Here is an 18,800-nt window from a genome sequence, read left to right as displayed (position 1 = left end):
GCCCGCAGCCCGTACCGGTCAACCATTCGGTCCATCTCCCGTTGCAAGACCGAGACACCGTTGGTGACGCCGAACGGAACCCTAAGAAAGTGGCAAAGGCGACCACCTGCTTCGAACACAGTATATGGGCGGTCCGCCTTGCGGCTGGGGAGCTGGTGGTAGGCAGATTTCAGGTCTACTGTCGAGAAGACCCGCTACTGTGCAATCTGATTGACCATATCAGATATGCGTGGGAGGGGGTACGTGTCGAGCTGCGTGTACCGATTGATGGTCTGACTGTAGTCAACGACCATCCTGTTGTTCTCCCCAGTTTTGACCACTACTACTTGGGCTCTCCAGGGGCTGTTGCTGGCCTCGATAATGCCTTCCCGAAGCAGCCGCTGGACTTCAGACCTGATGAAGGTCCTGTCCTAGGCGCTGTACCGTCTGCTCCTGGTGTTGATGGGTTTGCAATCCGGGGTTAGGTTTGCAAAAAGGGAAGGTGGGTCGACCTTAAGGGTTGCGAGGCCGCACACAGTAAGGGGTGGTAGGGGCCCGCTAAATTTCAGGGTTAGGCTCTTGAGGTTGCACTGGAAGTCCAGGCCGAGTAGCAAGGTTGGGGAGGACGTAGAGGCGGAAGCCGCTGAACTCCACGCCCTGGACAGTGAGAGTGGCGATGCACTACCCCCGGATCGCCACGGAGTGGGACCCGGAGGCCAGGGAGATTCTCTGGTTAGTGGGGTGTACCGCGAAGGAGCAGCGCCTTACCCTATCAGGGTGAATGAAGCTCTCAGTGCTCCCGGAGTCCAGCAGGCAGGAGATCTCGTGCCCATTGACCTTCACTTTAGTTGAAGCAGTCGCGTGGTTGTGTGGTCGAGACTGGTCAATCGTGACCGAGGCGAGACGCGGCTGGCCGTTGGCGGTTGTAGGCGATGAGGGGCCGGATGAGGCTCAACGGGCATGGGTCCTGAGTCGGGTAAGATGGCGGCGCCCACGGGCCGCACGTGTCATGGGGGAAGCAAGATGGCGGCGCCCTTTGGTCCTGGGAGGAACAAGATGGCGGCGCCCACGGGCCGCACGTGTTGCGAGTTGGGCAAGATGGCGGCGTCCACTGGCCGCACGTGGTCCTAGGCGGGCAAGATGGCGGCGTCCACTGGCCGCACGTGGTCCTAGGCGGGGAAGAAGGAGGCACCCACTGGCTGAACGTGGGGGGTGCCGGGACAATAGCGGCAATTGAGCGGGCCTGGCACACTGCAGCGAAATGTCCCTTCTTGCCACAGGCCTTGCAGAGGGCGCTCCGCGCCGGGCAGCGCTGTCGGGGGTGTTTTGACTGCCCACAGAAGTAGCATTTGGGCCTCCCGGGGTTGGTTGGCTGCCGCGTGGCACAGGCGTGGGATTGGCTGAGGGCGGTCGCTGATGGGGTCCACGATGGGATGGCCGTCTGCGGAGTCCACGATGCACAGGGGGGGTAGGCCGCGCGGTCGGGGGCATAGGCCTGATATTGCGTGATGCGACCGTAAGTGAAAGCGCTAGTTTTTTGGTCGCCGCGAGGTCGAGCGTGGCCCCCTCTAAGAGGCGCTGGCGGATGTAGTCAGACCCTATGCCCGTAACAAATGCGTCTCTCATTAGCAAATTCGAGTGCTCCGTGGGCGAAACAGCCTGACAGTCACAGTCTAACTAGGGGGCGCAGGGCGCGCCAGAAATCTTCCACCGACTCACCGGGAAGTTGACGCCGCGTGGAGAGGAGGTGCCTGGCGTAGAGAGTGTTAGTCCGCTGAGCGTAGTTGTCCTTCAGTAGCGCCATGGCCTCTGCGTAGGTCGGCGCGTCCTGGATAAGTGGAAAGACGTTGGAGCTCAGCCGCGTGTAAAGGATCTGGAGCTGCTTGGCTTCTGGAATTTCGTCTGGCGCAGACCCGATGTACACTTCAAAACAGGCTAGCCAATGTTCGAAGTCCTTTTTGGCGTTGTCTGTTTGCGGATGCAGCTGCAGGCGATCCGGCTTCATGCGGAGGTCCATCTTCTGAAAAACTCAGTGTAATAAATTGATGCACGATCAATTACACAAAGACGAGAGTAGGATGTAATCGAGGCTTTCTAACACTGAGATGTGTGGCCTCCTACAGCAGCTGACAAAATGGCTGCTGTACTGGGAGCACACATATTTATACTCCGCCTACTGGGCGGAACCAGCAGGCAGGGATCTACCCCCGTACCTGTAGTACAGGGGCCTTACCGTAAAGCACCTATATCAACATCCTATATATATAATATATACATCAGTGGTGACTACCACAGGGAGTGAGCGAGTGAGTGTGTGTGTGTGCGGGGGAGTGAGTGAGCGACTGAGTCTGTGTGTGGGCGGTAGCCTGGAACTGCCAAGGTGCGCAGGCTGGTACTGTCAGCAGGAGCACTGCTAGGGTGACAGGTTGGTACTACCAAGGTGCCAAGCTGGCATTTTCTGTATGTTGGTGATCGGGCTGGGGGTGCCCTGCGCGGGTGTTGGGAGTGGTGCAGGTCGGGCTATAGCAGCTATAGCAACCAGCTATAGCAGCCCCAAGAGGGAGAAAGTGAGCTCCACTGGACCTTTGAAGAAGAAGCAATTGATCTGACACACAGATACTGCGTACTGGACATATTTCAGATGCTAGTATAGGGTCAGAATCTGGTGATTCACCAGGCAAGACAGGACTGAGTCCAGGCCAGGGGGAAAGGATAGTTGATGTGCCAGATTCCCAGAGGGTGAGGTCTCAGATGAGGACATTGATAAACTGACTTGAGAAAGCTGATGGTCATGCACGCATTGGCTGGTCTGCCCGATAGCCCTTTGTCACTACCAAAGAGCATGGTGGAGTCTGGCTCCAACTTGGCACAAGGCATCATGCAGAGTTTGGAACCCATTCATTCCCCATAGAAGTGGTGGCCAAGTCTGTGACAATATTTGTGGCCCCCTCCAGGATGCAGTGTCTGGTGGCTGCTCTCTTAGCTTCCATCGGAGCACTGACAAAAGCCATCCCAACATCTCAGGTTTCCATTGGCAGCTCAGACTGTGATAATGAGATCCATAATTGCTGCTGTGCAGTATCAGACTGTTGCTATCATGGCTGTGGATCTCAGTGCTCAAAGAGGCTTGCAGGCTCTCGTTGTATTGCAGCGATCTGTCCTCCAGCAGGTTACTAGATTGGCAAGGTGGTGCCCTGGAGTGACAGTGGCATCTTGGAGCAATGAAAGTGTGCTTTAGAGTGCTGATAGTCTGCTTTATGAGGTGGCCAGGCTTTCATTGATCACCTGCTTTCCTGGCCTGTTTGGGTGGGAGAGGATAGGGGGTCATCAGCCAGGTGTATATGGGGTAGCTCTCATCTCCAAACAGCCAACTTCTGGTGCTGCTTGGAAGCATCAAGACAGCAGGAATAGTTATTGTGGCTGCTGCCAGGCTAATGGAATTCATCGACATGATGCTTTGTGCATGGCCACACACCAACTGCACACTGATAGAATGGTAACCCATTTAGTTCTTGTATCTCTCCCCGTTGACATGGAGTCATGTGTGTGTAATTGATGGCTTCATGTAACATTGGGAATCATGCTATCCAGGCAAATCTATATGCACACTGATCCTGTAATCATCTCCCTTCACAAGTAGAGCCTTTGTCACCTCTCAAACCAAATGCAGTGACAAATGCTGTCCTGGGAGATGTTTGATATGTTGCCTTGCTCCTGTCTGGAATGATCTGGTTGCATAGAAGACTGTGACCATTACAGTTACTGGTAGTGCCATCCTTGCCCTATTGTTAGGATCTGAGTCACTTTAAATATTGCTCTACAAGAACACTTAAGGTGAGTAGAGCCTTCAATGGAGAGCGTATTTCCTCCTCCCTCTGCTCTGAGCTTCCCATCTCTGCAGCTTTTGTTCCATTTGTTAGCCATGCTGACCAACGGAAGCTTCAGTGGCTGCCATTGCAAAGGCACTGTACCTGTTGCAGACTTTTGGCAGATACAGGTAACCAAATTCTTTGGTCTCTGCTGAATGGATGCACGAGTGACTAGCTCAACAAAAGATCTCTAAAGACAAGTGGCAATACTTTCACAAACATTGCCACAGCGGAAGATAAAAGTACCATACCTACAAGTTTGGATGGTTGTCTTTTAAATAGCACTGATGGTGGTTCCTCATACCCAAGGGCACATGTACATTGGATCCACACGGCCAAAGTTACAAGACTTTGCATCAAATCAACCAGGGGCGTGATTCCCGCCCCCGCCAGCTGCCGAAGTCTCCGGCACCAGATATTCGGCGGGGGCGGGAATCGCGCCGCGCCGGTTGGCGGGGACCCCGCGCGATTCTCCGGCCCGGATGGGCCGACGTCCGGCCGCTAAAATGCTTGTCCCGCCGGCGTAAATTAAACCACCTACCTTACCGGCGGGACAAGGCAGCGCAGGCGGGCTCTGGGGTCCTGGGGGGGGCGCGGGGCGATCTGGCCCCGGGGGGTGCCCCCACGGTGGCCTGGCCCGCGATCGGGGCCCACCGATCCTGTGCCGTGGGGGCACTCTTTCCCTTCCGCCTCCGCCACGGTCTCCACCATGGCGGAGGTGGAAGAGACTCTCTCCACTGCGCATGCGCGGGAATGCCGTCAGCGGCCGCTGACGCTCCCGCGCATGCGCCGCCCGGAGATGTCATTTCCGCGCCAGCTGGCGGGGCAACAAAGGCCTTTTCCGCCAGCTGGCAGGGTGGAAATTCGTCCGGCGCCGGCCTAGCCCCTTAAGGTTGGGGCTTGGCCCCCAAAGATGCGGAGCATTCCGCACCTTTGGGGCGGCGCGATGCCCGTCTGATTTGCACCGTTTTGGGCGCCAGTCGGCGGACATTGCGCCGTTTCCGGAGAATTGCGCCCCAGGTTTGGAAGGTATTGTTAAGGGAAGCTTGACGAGTGGTTGCAATGCATCCTGTATATGGTGCACATTGGTGCCAGTGTGTGTCAGTGGTGGAGGGAGTAAATGTTTAAGGTGGTGGATGGAGTTCCAATCAAATCGGCTTCTTTGACCTGGATGATGTCAAGCCTCTTGAGTTGACAAGTTGGAGCTGCACTCATCCAGGCAGTGAGAGAGTATTCCATCACACTCTTGATTTGAGTCTTTTGGATGGTGGACAGATTTTCGGGAGTTAGGAAGTGAGTTACTTGTCACATAATTCCCAGTCCCTAACCTGCTCTTGTAGCCACAGTATTTATATAGTTGGTTCAGTTCAGTTTCTGGTCAATGGTAACCCCCAGAATGTTGATGGTGGTGGTTTCAGTCATGGTAATGCTATTGAATGTCAAAGAGAGATGGTTGGATTCTCTCTTGTTGGAAATGGTCATTGCCTGCCACTTGTGTAGCATGAATGTTACTTGCCTCCTAGCAACCAAGCCTGAATGTTATCACAAGGTAAAGGAACAACCAATGTGCACAATTTTTAACTGACTATTTTTGTCTTGGGTTTTAAATATATATAACAATAAAATAAAGAACCTATGTTCCAAGGCACTAGAGACTTTCCTCTGAATGAAGTACAGATTAATGATGTCTGAGAAGTTATATAGAGTTGATAGAGGAACTGCTTTATGGTTACATATGGCAGTTTTAGTGGAATTAGGAAGTCTTCCATGTGTAAATCATAAGGTGGTATATGAAGATTGTAAAAATCATCTTATTAGCACACAAGCATGTGCACATGACAAAAACAATTGACTGAACACACATTTGCATGTAGTACTAATTATTTTAATAATGTACAGAAAAATGTATTTGAAAGCAGCAGGGGGTCCCAGTTGATGAACATTAAGACTGACAGGTAAAATGTGATGTTGCAATTCTCAGTTGGCCTCGAGCAGAAAGTCCATGTGACCACAGACAGCACACAAGCGACATCATAGAAATGCTCAGAAACTTACCAAAGACTGGGGTTCAGCCTGCCAGATCTCACTTTTCGAAATCTTTCCCATTTCATGCAGGATCTGAAGGGGGGAAAGAAAATGCAGAAGTATATATTAGTAAAGTTATCTTACATTTCCTGGTAATGGGTTTACCTTCAGTGTAAAGTCGCCATAGTCCCAGATGACCATAGGCTGCTTTCACCTTTGAGGGGAGAGCTGACTGCTGGTGATTTAACCTAAGGGTCACCACACCTCTCAGGCAAGGGGCAAGGTTGAGAAGGCTGGCCTTCATGAATAACAGAGAACGGGCTGATCGCTACCAATTATCTGATATTTGCCAACTAACTGCTGATAACAAATACTACGGAAATAGAAGCTTAGGACAGCAAACACGCACTAACCTCTTATCTGCATCACCAGGGCAACGCTTCTACCTTCCCTGTGTTTAAACTATCACAGGACAAGTTTTCTATTCAGACTAACCCCTTGAGCCTCACCAAGATTAAATGAGGATAGGTTTCCAAGTACTTAATGCAGTAGAAGTACCACCTCCTACCAGCACATATCAGAAAATAGTCGCAAGTTCCAATCTGTGCTGTCACTGGACAATATCACAAAGGGCAAAAACTGTAAACAGGCTATATCCTCGGAACAGAAGAAAGCTGAGCTAAATATTCTAGCTATGATGTATTTTGGCTGGAGGTTGGAAACTCTGCCAGGTTAGCTTAGTAGTAGCAGTCTCACCTCTGAGTCATGAGATCATGGATTAAAGCTTCGACACAGGATTTGAGAACATAACCTCAGCTGATGGGGGCGATTCTCCGATATTGAGGCCAAGTGTTCGCGCCATCGTGAACGCCGTCGCGTTTCACGACGGCGCAAACAGGGCCTGGACATGACCAATTCTGGCCCCCACAGGGGACCAGCACGGCGCTGGAGCGCTCCAGCGTCCTTACGTGGCACCAAATGGGCGCCGCGCCAACCCGCGCATGCGCAGTTGGGGCAGCCCAATCCTGCGCATGCCCCTCACCAACATGGAGCCAGTGTTCTGGGGCCGCGCGCGGAAGGAGGTAGGCCCGGGGGGGGGGGGTGGCCGGCCCGCCGATTGGTGGGCCCCGATCGCGGGCCAGACCCCATCGGAGGCCACCCCGGTGAAGGAGCCCCCCACTCCTCTGCCCCCCCCCCCCCACAGGCCGCCCCCCTAGTGTTTCCGCAGAGTTCCCGCCGGCAGCGACCGGGGTGGATGGCGCCGGTGGGAACCTTTTGTGTCGTAGCGGCCGCTCGGCCCATCCAGCCGGAGGATCGTCGCTCGCCGGTTCTCTGAGCGGCCCGCTTCAAATCGCGCGCCGCTGGTTTCCAGGGGGTGGGAGAATCACGTACGGCGGTCAGGGCGGCGTGGCGCGATTCGCGCGGCGCCCCGGCGATTCTCCCACCCGGCGTGGGGGGGAAAATAGCACCCGTTGTTTCAGTGTAATACTCTGAAAGTCCTGCATTGTTGGAGATGTCTATAGATGGTATGTTAAACCAAAGGCCAATCTAACTATGCAGGTGAATGTAAAAGATTCCCTGGCACCATTAAAAGAGCATCCTGGCAACATCTGTCCCCATCAAATATACTCAAAACAGATCACCTGGTCTTTTCTCTCATTGCTTTTGATGGGAACATGCTGTTTACCAATGGGCTCTACATTTGCCTAAAGAACAACTTTAATCACCATTCCAACGGAAAATCATGAGAATGGGAAGAATACAGGCAAGTTAAATTTTTATTTGACAATGATCTTATTTTCAAGTCAAATAGCAATGTAAACCGAATTCATCTTTCAGGAACCAAAATCACCATCAAGTAGGATTTTATGCAATGCATTTCAATAGCTTTCTAATTAGACATCATACTACAACATTGGAAATTCTGCAATGATTAACTAGCAGTGAATTTGTCCATGGAATAACTATGACAGCCAGCACATCCGCAGGCTGAAGATAGCTCAATGAACTGGAAAATCTCTTTTCCTCTCAGTTCAAGCACTGACACAGAAAAAACCTGGTCCACTGGCTACAATAACGCTCAAAACTGCTAATGATAGGAGATTGATAGAAGCATGAGGGATCCAGTAATAAAATCCTTTATGTTAACATTAAAATTCATAGTCAGATTTTGGGGATGATTTTCAGCTACCTACCAGCAGGATCTTCCGGTCTTGCTGAAGGTGCCCCCCCCCCCCAATGGTGGTATTCCTCAGCGGTTCCACACTGTTCCAGAATGGCCTGGCTCCATGCAAACTATCAATGGGAAGTCAACTGTGGACTCAACTTCCTGCTGTTCCGTACATGCTTATGCCATTCCTCAAGGAAGCAAGCAGAGAGAGAAAGGGAGAAGGAGGAAGTGCACTATGCATAACAAACCAGAAACAACAATCAACACCATCGAGTGCATGGCTTACCAGAACCCCAGGCCGGGGAATCAGTATGAATTTGTAACCGCAATCATGAAAACCAGGGTTTGAAAAACTCATTACATCCGCGATTCTTATCTTGTGGAGACTGAAAATAGAATAGTGAAAAGAAACAGAAACACACCCATATCGAAAAGAAGACGAACTTCAATGGAATGGATCAGTTGGCCAGGAGATCAGGAAGGTGACCTGAATAGCGAGCTGGTTGTCTCTGATAACTCGACTGAGTTTGAGAGAGAACAAGGAGAACTTGAATCCTGTACATCCTCTGAGAGAACTGAGAATAAGGTCAGGGAGATTGGTGAAACAGCCACAATGGTTAACTCTGTAAACAAGGGACTTCCAGTGACGGCATGTTTATTCAGGTCACACAAAAGGTGGCTCCTGCCAAGATCCTGTTATTTGGATCCTTTTTACACATTCTTTTTGAGAAATTCTGGGTTCTAACCCAGTGTATTGGTGTTGAGTTTGAATAAGTTTGCTGAGGAATGTCAAAATCCTCATCGAAGGCAGCTCTGGGAAAGAAACTCCTGGCTGGGAGCCCGACAAAGGAACCCAGGGGAGAAAAGATGGCGGAGGCGGCCACACCCATCGTGCTGGAGACACTGGCTGGGGTGATGGTGCAGGAGTTGGAGAAGTTTGGCAGGCAGATGGATGGCCAATTCGAGCGACAAGGGAAGGAGATCAGAGAATCTTTCAAACCACCATCGAGGAGGTGTTGGGTCCGATGTGGGACCAGCTGGGCAAGGCTGCCAAAGCTGTGAAAAAAAAGGGGAGATGCTCAAGGGCGTTGAGGAAGCCTCGTCGAGGACTTCCGGTTGTGGCTATGCCTAGGTAGATCGCACGTTCGGCAGCTCCCGCCGGGAACGGACTTTTGGGCTCTTCAGAGGGGCCCCAACGGCAATTGTTCGACGGCTTCCAGTGTGGGAAGGTGACAGCAAGGTCCCCCCGACATTATATGGATTGGACCAGGAGTGGAGCGGCTAAAAAAGTGATCCTGGTGCAGCGAAAAGTGCGAGGGAGGAAAAGCAAGATGGCGGCAGGTGGAGACCAAGCAGCGTGGGCGCAGTGGTCGCAGGAGCTGCAGGAGTTTCTTAAACGCTGCTTTGAGGAGCTGAAGACAGAAATGCTGGCGCCAATGAAGGCGGCGATTGAGAAGCTTGTGGAGACCCAGAAGGCCCAAGGGGCGGCGATCCGGCAGGTGCTGCAAAAAGCCTCGGAGAACGAGGACGAGATCTTGGGCCTGGCGGTGAAGGTGGAGGCGCACGAGGCGCTGCACAAGAGGTGAGCTGAAAAATTCGAGGACCTGGAGAATAGGTCGAGGAGGAAGAATCTTCAGATTCTGGGTCTCCCCGAAGGAGTGGAGGGGCCCGATGCCGGGGCATATATGAGCACGATGCTCAATTCGCTAATGGGCGTGGGAGCTTTCCCAAGGCCCCTGGAGCTGGATGGGGCTCATCGGGTCCTGGCAAGGAGAACCAAAGCCAACGAGCCGCCAAGGGCTGTAGTGGTGAGGCTCCCCCGCTTTGTGGACAGAGAGTGTGTCCTGAGATGGGCCAAAAAAGAGCGGAGCAGCAGGTGGGAGAACACGGAGATCCGAATTTATCAGGACTGGAGTGCGGAGGTGGCTAAGAAGAGGGCTGGTTTCAACCGGGCTAAGGCGGTGCTCCATCGGAAGGGGGTGAAGTTCGGGATGCTGCAGCCAGCGCGATTGTGGGTCACAGTCCAAGATCGGCACCACTATTTTGAAACGCCCGATGAGGCATGGAACTTTATACAGACTGAAAAGTTGGACTCAAACTGAGGGTTTGTCGTGGGGGGATGTTTACTGTGTTTACCGTGTTTGGGGAGTGTTCTTTTTGTTTGAGTGCTGGGTGGGGATGGGTGAATGGATTTGATGTGGCGGCTGTGGGAGAGTGTGGGCGTCGGTGTTGGAGGGGCAGGGCCTCATGGAGGAAGAGGAGGGGTCGAGGCCCGGGGATGGGGAGTTGGGGTAAGGCCCCAAAAAGGAGCTGCGCCAGAGGGGGCGGGGCCGGCTCAGGAAAACGCGAGCTTTTTCCCGCGTTAGGGAAGGATGGGGGCTGGGCCGGGGGGGGAAGGGCGGTGCTGGAGAGGAGCGCACGCTGACTGCCAAGGGGTGGGGGGATTCTCAAACTGGGGGGTCGATGGAATGGCGGGAGAGGCCGGGGTCAGAAGGAGTCAGCTGACTTACGGGAGTGTCATGGGGGGAGCAAAATGGCTAGATGAGGATCTAGCGGGGGGGAGGGGGGGAACTGGGTTGCTGCTGCATTGGCCAAAAGGGAGCTGGAAGTAGGAGAGGTAGTCGGAGCGGGGGTCCGCCGCCTGGTGGACTGGAGGGTGCGGTAGGCGCGGGCACGTGGCTGGCCTAGAAAAGTAATTGGCTATTCGGCAGGTGGAGGGTGGGGGGGGGCGCGAGCAGCCCCCCAATCGGATAACTTGGAATGTGAGGGGCCTGAACGGGCCGGTCAAGAGGGCCCGGTTGTTTGTGCACTTAAAGGGACTGAAGGCAGACGTGGTTATGCTCCAGGAGATACACCTGAAGGTGGCAGATCAGGTTAGGCTGAGAAAGGGATGGGTAGGACAGGTCTTTCATTTAGGGCTGGATGCGAAGAACAGAGGGGTTGCAATACTGGTGGGGCAGCGGGTGTCGTTCGAGACACTGAATATTGTAGTGGATAATGGAGGTCGATATGTGATGGTGAGTGGTAGGTTGCAGGGGGTGCAGGGGGTACTGGTGAACGTATATGCCCCGAATTGGGATGATGCCGGATTTATGAAACGCATGCTGGGTCGGATTCCGGATCTGGAAGTAGGAAGCTTGATAATGGGGGGGCACTTCAACACGGTGCTGGACCCAGCACTGGATCGCTCTAGGTCCAGGATGGGTAAGAGGCCGGCTGCGGCCAAGGTGCTCAGGGGGTTTATGGACCAGATGGGGGAAGTGGGACCATGGATGTTTGCCAGGCCGCTGGCCAGGGAATTTTCCTTCTTTTCCCACGTCCATAGAGCCTACTCCCGGATAGATTTTTTCATTTTGAGTAGGGCGCTAATCCCGAAAGTGGAGGGAATGGAATATTCGGCCATAGCCATCTCGGACCACGCCCTGCATTGGGTGGAGCTGGAGTTGGGGGAGGAGCGGGACCAGCGCCCGCTGTGGCGCCTCGATGTGGGACTGTTGGCGGATGAGGGGGTGTGCAGGCGGGTGCGGAGGTGTATTGAAAGATATTTGGAGGCCAACGATAACGGGGAGGTGCAGGTGGGGGTAGTCTGGGAGGTGTTGAAGGCGGTGGTCAGGGGAGACCTAATCTCCATTAGGGCCCACAGGGAGAAGAGAGAGGGGAGGGAGAGGGGGAGGTTGGTGGGGGAGATTCTAAGGGTAGACAGGAGGTATGCAGAGGCCCCCGAGGAGGGGCTACTTCGGGAGCGACGGAACCTCCAACCGGAATTTGACTTGTTGACCACGGGGAAACCAGAGGCACAGTGGAGGAAAGCGCAGGGGGCGACGTATGAGTATGGGGAGAAGGCGAGTCGGATGCTGGCACATCAGCTTCGTAAGAGGGAGGCAGCGAGGGAGATTGGTGGAGTTAAGAATAGAGGGGGGAATACGGTGCCGAGTGCGGTGAGAATAAACGAGGTATTGAGGGACTTCTATGGGGATCTATACAGGTCTGAGCCCCCAGCGGGGGGGAGGGGATGCGACGATTCCTAGATCAGCTGAGGTTCCCGAGGGTGGAGGAGGAGGAGGTGGCTGGTTTGGGGGCTCCGATTGGGCTGAAGGATCTGGTTAAAGGATTGGGGAGCATGCAGGCGGGGAAGGCCCCGGGGCCGGATGGGTTCCCGGTTGAATTCTACAGGAAATACATGGACCTGCTGGACCCGTTGCTACTGAGGACTTCTAATAAGGCTAGGGAGGGGGGGACCTTGCCCCCGACAATGTCCAGGGCGCTGATCTCTTTGATCTTGAAGCAGGATAAGGATCCATTGCAATGTGGGTCATATAGACCGATCTCGCTCCTCAATGTTGACGCTAAGTTGCTGGTGAAGGTGCTGGCTACGAGAATTGAGGACTGTGTCCCGGGGGTGATTCATGAGGACCAGACGGGATTTGTGAAGGGTAGGCAGCTAAACACAAACGTGCGGAGGCTCCTCAATGTGATTATGATGCCCTCGGTGGAGGGAGAAGCGGAGATAGTGGCAGCTATGGACGCGGAGAAGGCCTTTGATCGGGTGGAGTGGGAGTATCTTTGGGAAGTGTTGCGGAGGTTTGGGTTCGGGGAGGGATTCGTCAGTTGGGTCAGGCTGCTATATAGAGCCCCGGTGGCGAGTGTGGCTACGAACCGGCAGAGGTCGGAGTACTTTTGGCTGTACCGGGGGACGAGGCAGGGGTGCCCCTTATCCTCCTTGTTGTTTGCACTGGCAATTGAGCCGTTGGCCATGGCACTGAGGGAGTCCAGGAAATGGAGGGGACTGGTCCGGGGGGGAGAGGAACACCAGGTGTTGTTGTACGCCGACGACCTGTTGTCTGTGGCAGATCCAGTGGAGGGAATGGTGGAGGTAATACGGACTCTTAGGGAGTTTGGGGACTTTTCGGGGTATAAACTCAGCGTAGAGAAGAGTGAGCTCTTTGTGGTGCATCCAGGGGACCAGAGAAGGGGGATAGATGAGCTACCGCTGAAGAGGGCGGAAAAGAGCTTTCGGTACCTAGGGATCCAAGTAGCTAGGCGTTGGGGGGCCCTGCACAAGCTCAATTTGACACGGTTGGTGGAGCAGATGGAGGAGGATTTTAAAAGATGGGATATGCTGCCACTCTCACTAGCGGGTAGGGTGCAGTCGGTCAAAATGACGGTCCTCCCAAGGTTTCTCTTTGTGTCCCAGTGCCTTCCCATTATGATCCCCAAGGCCTGTTTCAAACGGATAAGCAGTCGCATCATGGGATTTGTGTGGGCGAATAAGACCCCGAGGGTGAAGAGGGTGTTTCTGAAGCGTAGCAGGGACAGGGGGGGGCTGGCGCTGCCGAATTTGTGTGGCTATTATTGGGCAGCCAATGTGGCGATGATCCATAAGTGGGTAATGGAGGGAGAGGGGGCGGCATGGAGATGGCATCCTGTGTGGGCACGAGCCTGAGGGTGCTGGTGACGGCACCGCTGCCGCTCTCGCCGACAAGGTACACCACGAGTCCGGTGGTGGTGGCGACGCTGAAGATCTGGGTGCTGTGGAAGCGACACAGGGGCGAGGTGGGGGCCTCGGTTTGGTCCCCGATTTGGGAGAATCATTGGTTCGTCCCGGGAAGGCTGGATGGGGGCTTTCGGAGCTGGCATCGGGCAGGGATTAGAAGAATGGGGGACCTGTTCATTGATGGGACGTTTGCGAGCCTAGGGGCGCTGGAGGAGAAGTTTGGGCTACCCCCGGGAAACGCTTTCAGGTACATGCAAGTGAGGGTGTTTGTGAGGCAGCAGGTGAGGGAATTCCCGCTGCTTCCGGCACGTGGGATTCAGGACAGGGTGATTTCGGGTGTGTGGGTTGGAGAAGGCAAGGTTTCGGCGATTTACCAGGAGCTGAAGGAAGAGGAGGAGGCCCTGGTGGAGGAGTTAAAGGGCAAGTGGGAGGAGGGGCTTGGGGAGGAGATAGATGAGGGTCTGTAGGCTGATGCCCTGAGTAGGGTTAATTCTTCCTCCTCTTGCGCCAGGCTCAGCCTAATACAGTTCAAAGTTACTCACAGAGCGCATATGACAGGGGCGAGGTTGAGTATGTTCTTTGGGGTGGAGGACAGTTGTGGGAGGTGCTCGGGGAGCCCGGCAAATCACGTCCAACTTTTCTGGTCGTGCCCGGCGCTGGATGGGTTTTGGAGGGCTTTTGCGAGGACTATGCCCAAGGTGGTAAATGCCCGGGTCAAGCCGAACTGGGGATTGGCATTATTTGGGGTATCGGACGAGCCGGGAGTGCAGGAGGCGAAAGAGGCCGGTATCCTGGCCTTTGCGTCCCTGGTAGCCCGGCGGAGGATTTTGCTATTATGGAAAGATGCAAAGCCCCCTAGTGTGGAAGCTTGGATCAATGACATGGCAGGGTTCATCAAGCTGGAGAGGATAAAGTTTGCCTTGCGAGGGTCTGTGCAGGGGTTCCTCAGGCGGTGGCAACCGTTCCTAGACTATCTCGCGGAGTGTTAGGAGGAGGTCAGCAGCAGCAGCAGCCCAAGGGCGGGGGGGGGGGGGGGCAGGGGGGGGTTTCTTTTGGGGTGGCGTTTGGGTGAAGGTGGGGGGGGTTCCCTATTTGTGTTTTTAAATGTTATATGGGGGTTATTGTATGTGGGGGAAATCCAATGTATAATTTCTGATTGTGTTCTTGTTTCTTTCTTTTTGTTGGGGGGGTGGGTTTGTTAAAAGTTTGTTGAAAAATTTGAATAAATATATATTTTTTTTAAAAAGAGGAAGTCTCGTCGAGGTATGAGGATCACCTGCTTATGTCAGAGAGGAATAAGGGCCTGAAAGCCAAAGTGGAGGATCTGGAGAACAGGTCGAGGGGCATGAACCCCAGGGTGGTGCGTTTGCCAGAGGGCGTGGAGGGCCTGAGCACAACTGAGTATTTCTCAGGAATGTTCTTGGTTGGTGGCCTGGGATGAAGTATTCACTGCGCCAGAATCGGACAGGGCGCATCGGGTCTTGCTACAGAAGCCAAGGCGGTGATCATCCGATTTCACAGTTACCAGAGGAAGAAGCGGGTCCTGGAATGGGCCAGAAAGAGTTGGAACATCCATTGGGAAGGGTATACTCTGCGCATCTACCAAGACATTGGCACCGAGTTGGCGAAGCGGCAGGCAGCCTTTAATAATATTAATAATCTTTAATAGTATCACAAATAGGCTTACATTAACACTGCAATGAAGTCACTGTGATTCAGGATTTGGGTGAAGGCGGCATTGTGAAATAAGGGAGTGTGGATGGGGTGGTGTATCCAGTGGGGCTGAGAGTCACAGTGGACTCGAAGGATCATTTTTTTCGACATGCTGGAGCTGGCTAAGACCTTCATCAAAGACAAAGGACTGGGACTGGCTTGAGGAGGGTTGGTGGGATGTTCTTTGTTGTAGATGTGTAAGTGGGGTGACTGTAAATATCATAATATGGTGTGCTTTGTTTTTGCTCTTCCTTTTTTCTTGAAGGATGGTGGGGGGATTCTTTTCTTTCCTGGAGACCAAGGTTATGGGGATGGTAGAGCTGGGGCTTTGATAGGGTAATTGGAGGAACAGAGAAACACGGTGGGTATGATGGGAATGGGCCATGGGGGTAGGAAATATGGGCATGGGCAATGGGGCTGTAGGCCCTTGTTTTGAGTGTTTGTTTTTAGGGCGGATCCTTGGGGGGGGGGGGGGGGGTGGTGGAACACCTTGGGCGAAATTCTCCCCAAACGGCACGATGTCCGCCGACTGGCACCCAAAACGGCGCCAATCAGACAGGCATCGCACCGCCCCAAAGGTGCGGAATGCTCTGCATCTTTGGGGGCCGAGCCCCAACATTGAGGGGGAAACGGCGTTTGTTGCCCTGCCAGCTGGCGCGGAAATGACATCTCCTGGCGGCACATGCGCGGGAGCGTCAGCGGCCGCTGACAGTTTCCCACGTATGCGTAGTGGAGGGAGTCTCTTCCACCTCCGCCATGGTGGAGACCGTGGCGGAGGCGGAAGGGAAAGAATGCCCCCACGGCACAGGCCCGCCTGCGGATCGGTGGGCCCCGATCGCGGGCCAGGCCACCGTGGGGGCACGCCCCGGGGCCAGATCGCCCTGCGCCCCCCCCCCCCCCCAGGACCCCGGAGCCCGCCCACGCCGCCTTGTCCCGCCGGTAAATAGCAACTCTAATTTATGCCGGCGGGACAGGCAATTTCTTGGCGGGACTTCGGTCCATCCGGGCTGGAGAATCGAGCGGGGGGGCCCGCCAACCGGGATTCACGGCGGTCAACGGCCTTTCTCCGACCCGCTGGGGGGTCGGAGAATGACGTCCCTTGCTAGCACTAAGAGGTAGGCTAATTAACAGGAGTGGTGTGCTGGAAGAGGCTGCGACTTATTGGGCCAGTTTGGTGAGGCTTGATGGGTTGGGAGTAGTCATTTTCAAAGTCAGGGTTACGACCGTCAGGCGGGTGTCAGAAGGATCGCGGTCTTTCCAAATTCGCGAAGAAGTGACCAACGGCTGCAACCGGCTTTTAAAAATGCTGACCGTGACTGGCTTTCAGAATGCTGGCTGTCCCACACATGCGTGCCCCCTCAGTAGTGCGCAGGCCCAGAGCCCAGCGAGGCAGACTGCCTCCTTCTGACATCAGTGCGCTGACCCAGGAGCATATTCTTTTAAAGGATCGATGGAGTCTTCTCTCCAGAAACGGCGGCAAAGAGCAGATCACGTGTCCCGGACACTGACGTCATGTGCTCTTGGCGTGAGAGAGATTCCTCCATTTTGTAGATGCCAGCCGTGTTGGTGTGAGCTCCAGGGCCTCTGGTGAACAACCCATGAAGAAGCAGTAGAAAGATGATTTTTTGAGGTATGGGTTTATTAATTGTGCTACTGCAAATCAGGATGCAAAGTTTGTGTGTGTTATATGCAGGGAAGTACTGGCAAATGGCAGATTGAAGCCCTCAAAACTTCAAAGGCATTTCAAGAGAAAGCATGGCGAGTTCGAGGATTTGCACAACCACCAATTGATTTTGGAGGGGTGATATGAACTGTGTCTTGGACCCAAAGTTGGATCGCTCTAGGCCAAAATTATTGGTCTCAGTGGGGATGGCAAATGTATTGTCTGCATTTATGGAGGAGGCAGACCTTTGGCAGTTTATGCATCCTGGAGGGGAAGGATTTTTTGTTTTTTTCTTTGGAACACAAGATGTATTCGAGGATTAATTATTTTATTATGAGCCGGGCTCTTCTGGCGGGGTTGAGGAAGGCTGGGTACTCAGCTGTGGTTATTTCCGAGCATGCTCCATATTGGGTGGACGTGGTGTGGAGGTTGGTTGGGAGAGTAGTAGGGGTGGTGGTTGGACGTTGGGTTGTTAGCAGACCTGGGGTTCTGTGTGAGGTCTTGAGGGCCATATGGGAGCACATGGAATATAATGATAACAGGGAGGTTTCACCCTCAATTTTGTGGGAGGCGTTGAAGATGGTAATCATGGGAGAGATTATTACGTTTAAGGCACATGTGGCGGCAAAGGCGAGGGAGGAGTGACAGAGACTAGCGGATGAGATTCTACGGGTGGACAGTAGATATGCGAGGCACCCGGCTCCGGAGCTCTTGGCATGTAGGAAAGAATTGCCATTGCAGTTTGACCTGCTGGCCAGGATAGGGCGGTGCGGCACTTGAGGCGGGGGAAGTGGGCAGTTTTTGAGTATGGGAAGAAGGCCAGTCATCTTTTGGTGTACGAACTGAGGCAACAGGACATAGACAGGGAGACTGTTCAGGTCAGGGATCTGGAGGGTAGGTTGGTCTCCGCCCCAGAAAGGTGAATGGGGTGTTTAGCACCTTCTAAGAGAGGTTACTTAGGTCAGAGCTGCCGGGGGATGAATGAAGGAAAGCAGAGTTTTTGGGGGGGCTGGAGTTTCCTAAGTTGGGGGAGGATCTGCGGGTGAAGCTGGAGGTGCCATTGTCCCTGGAGGAGATTCAGGCAACGTTGAAGCAGGTGCAGGCAGGGAAGGCACCGTGGTCAGGGTGGGTTCCCGGTGGAATTTTATAAGACATTTTCAGATCTGTTGGGTCCATTGTTGTTGGGTATATTCAGGGACTCCTTTGCGCGGGGCACCCTTCCAGGGACACTGGGACAAGCATCCATCTTGCTGCTCCTGAAGAAGGACAAGGATCCCACAGAGGGATCCCACAGGGGGGTTGCCGTTTCGGTTGGCAGGGATTAATTTTCGATACCTAGAGAGCCAGATGGTGGGGCATTGGCAGCAACTTTGGAGGTTGAATTATACTCGCCTGGTGGGTGGAGTTAAGGTGGATTTGCAGAGGTGGGATAGTCTCCCGCGCTCGTCGGTGGGCCGTGTCCAATCGGTTACAATGAACATCTTGCTGAGATTTGTATATCAGTGTCTCCTGGTGCCTCTGCCTAAGTCATTTTCCCAAAAGGTCGAGCGGCTTATTTATGATTTATTTCGGCAGGTAAGGCCTCGAGGATTCGGAGGGGGGGGTGCCTCACAGGGAGAGACAGGCAGGGACTTAGCTTTGCCAAATTTGCTATATTATTATTGGGCAGCTAACATGGAGAAAGTGCTGGGTGTGGTGCGGCGACCCAGGGGCTCTTTGGGTTCAGATGGAGTCAAAGTAGTGTAGGGGGACAGGTTTGGGGGCACTACTTCCATTGGCGCCGGCAAAGTACTCACCGAATCCTGTGGCGGTGGCCATGTTAAAAATATGGAGGCAACTCCGCCAGCATTTTAAGTTACGGGGAAGCTTCAAGGCTGGCTCCAATTT

At 53.9% G+C, this 18,800-nt stretch overlaps 1 protein-coding gene across 1 annotated transcript in view; it reads right to left on the bottom strand.

Moving 5' to 3' along the window:
* mao (monoamine oxidase) overlaps positions 1-18,800 on the bottom strand; it is a 354,990-nt gene that overhangs the window by 17,765 nt on the left and 318,425 nt on the right. Inside the window, exon 14 of the mRNA XM_072513844.1 lies at positions 5,904-5,966. Within this exon, the coding sequence (XP_072369945.1) occupies positions 5,904-5,966 (63 nt within the window). The remainder of the gene's footprint in view (positions 1-5,903; positions 5,967-18,800) is intronic.

The sequence above is a fragment of the Scyliorhinus torazame genome, chromosome 8 (genome assembly GCF_047496885.1).
Source record: "Scyliorhinus torazame isolate Kashiwa2021f chromosome 8, sScyTor2.1, whole genome shotgun sequence".
Taxonomy (NCBI): domain Eukaryota; kingdom Metazoa; phylum Chordata; class Chondrichthyes; order Carcharhiniformes; family Scyliorhinidae; genus Scyliorhinus; species Scyliorhinus torazame.
This window is presented reverse-complemented; position numbering and strand designations above follow the sequence as displayed.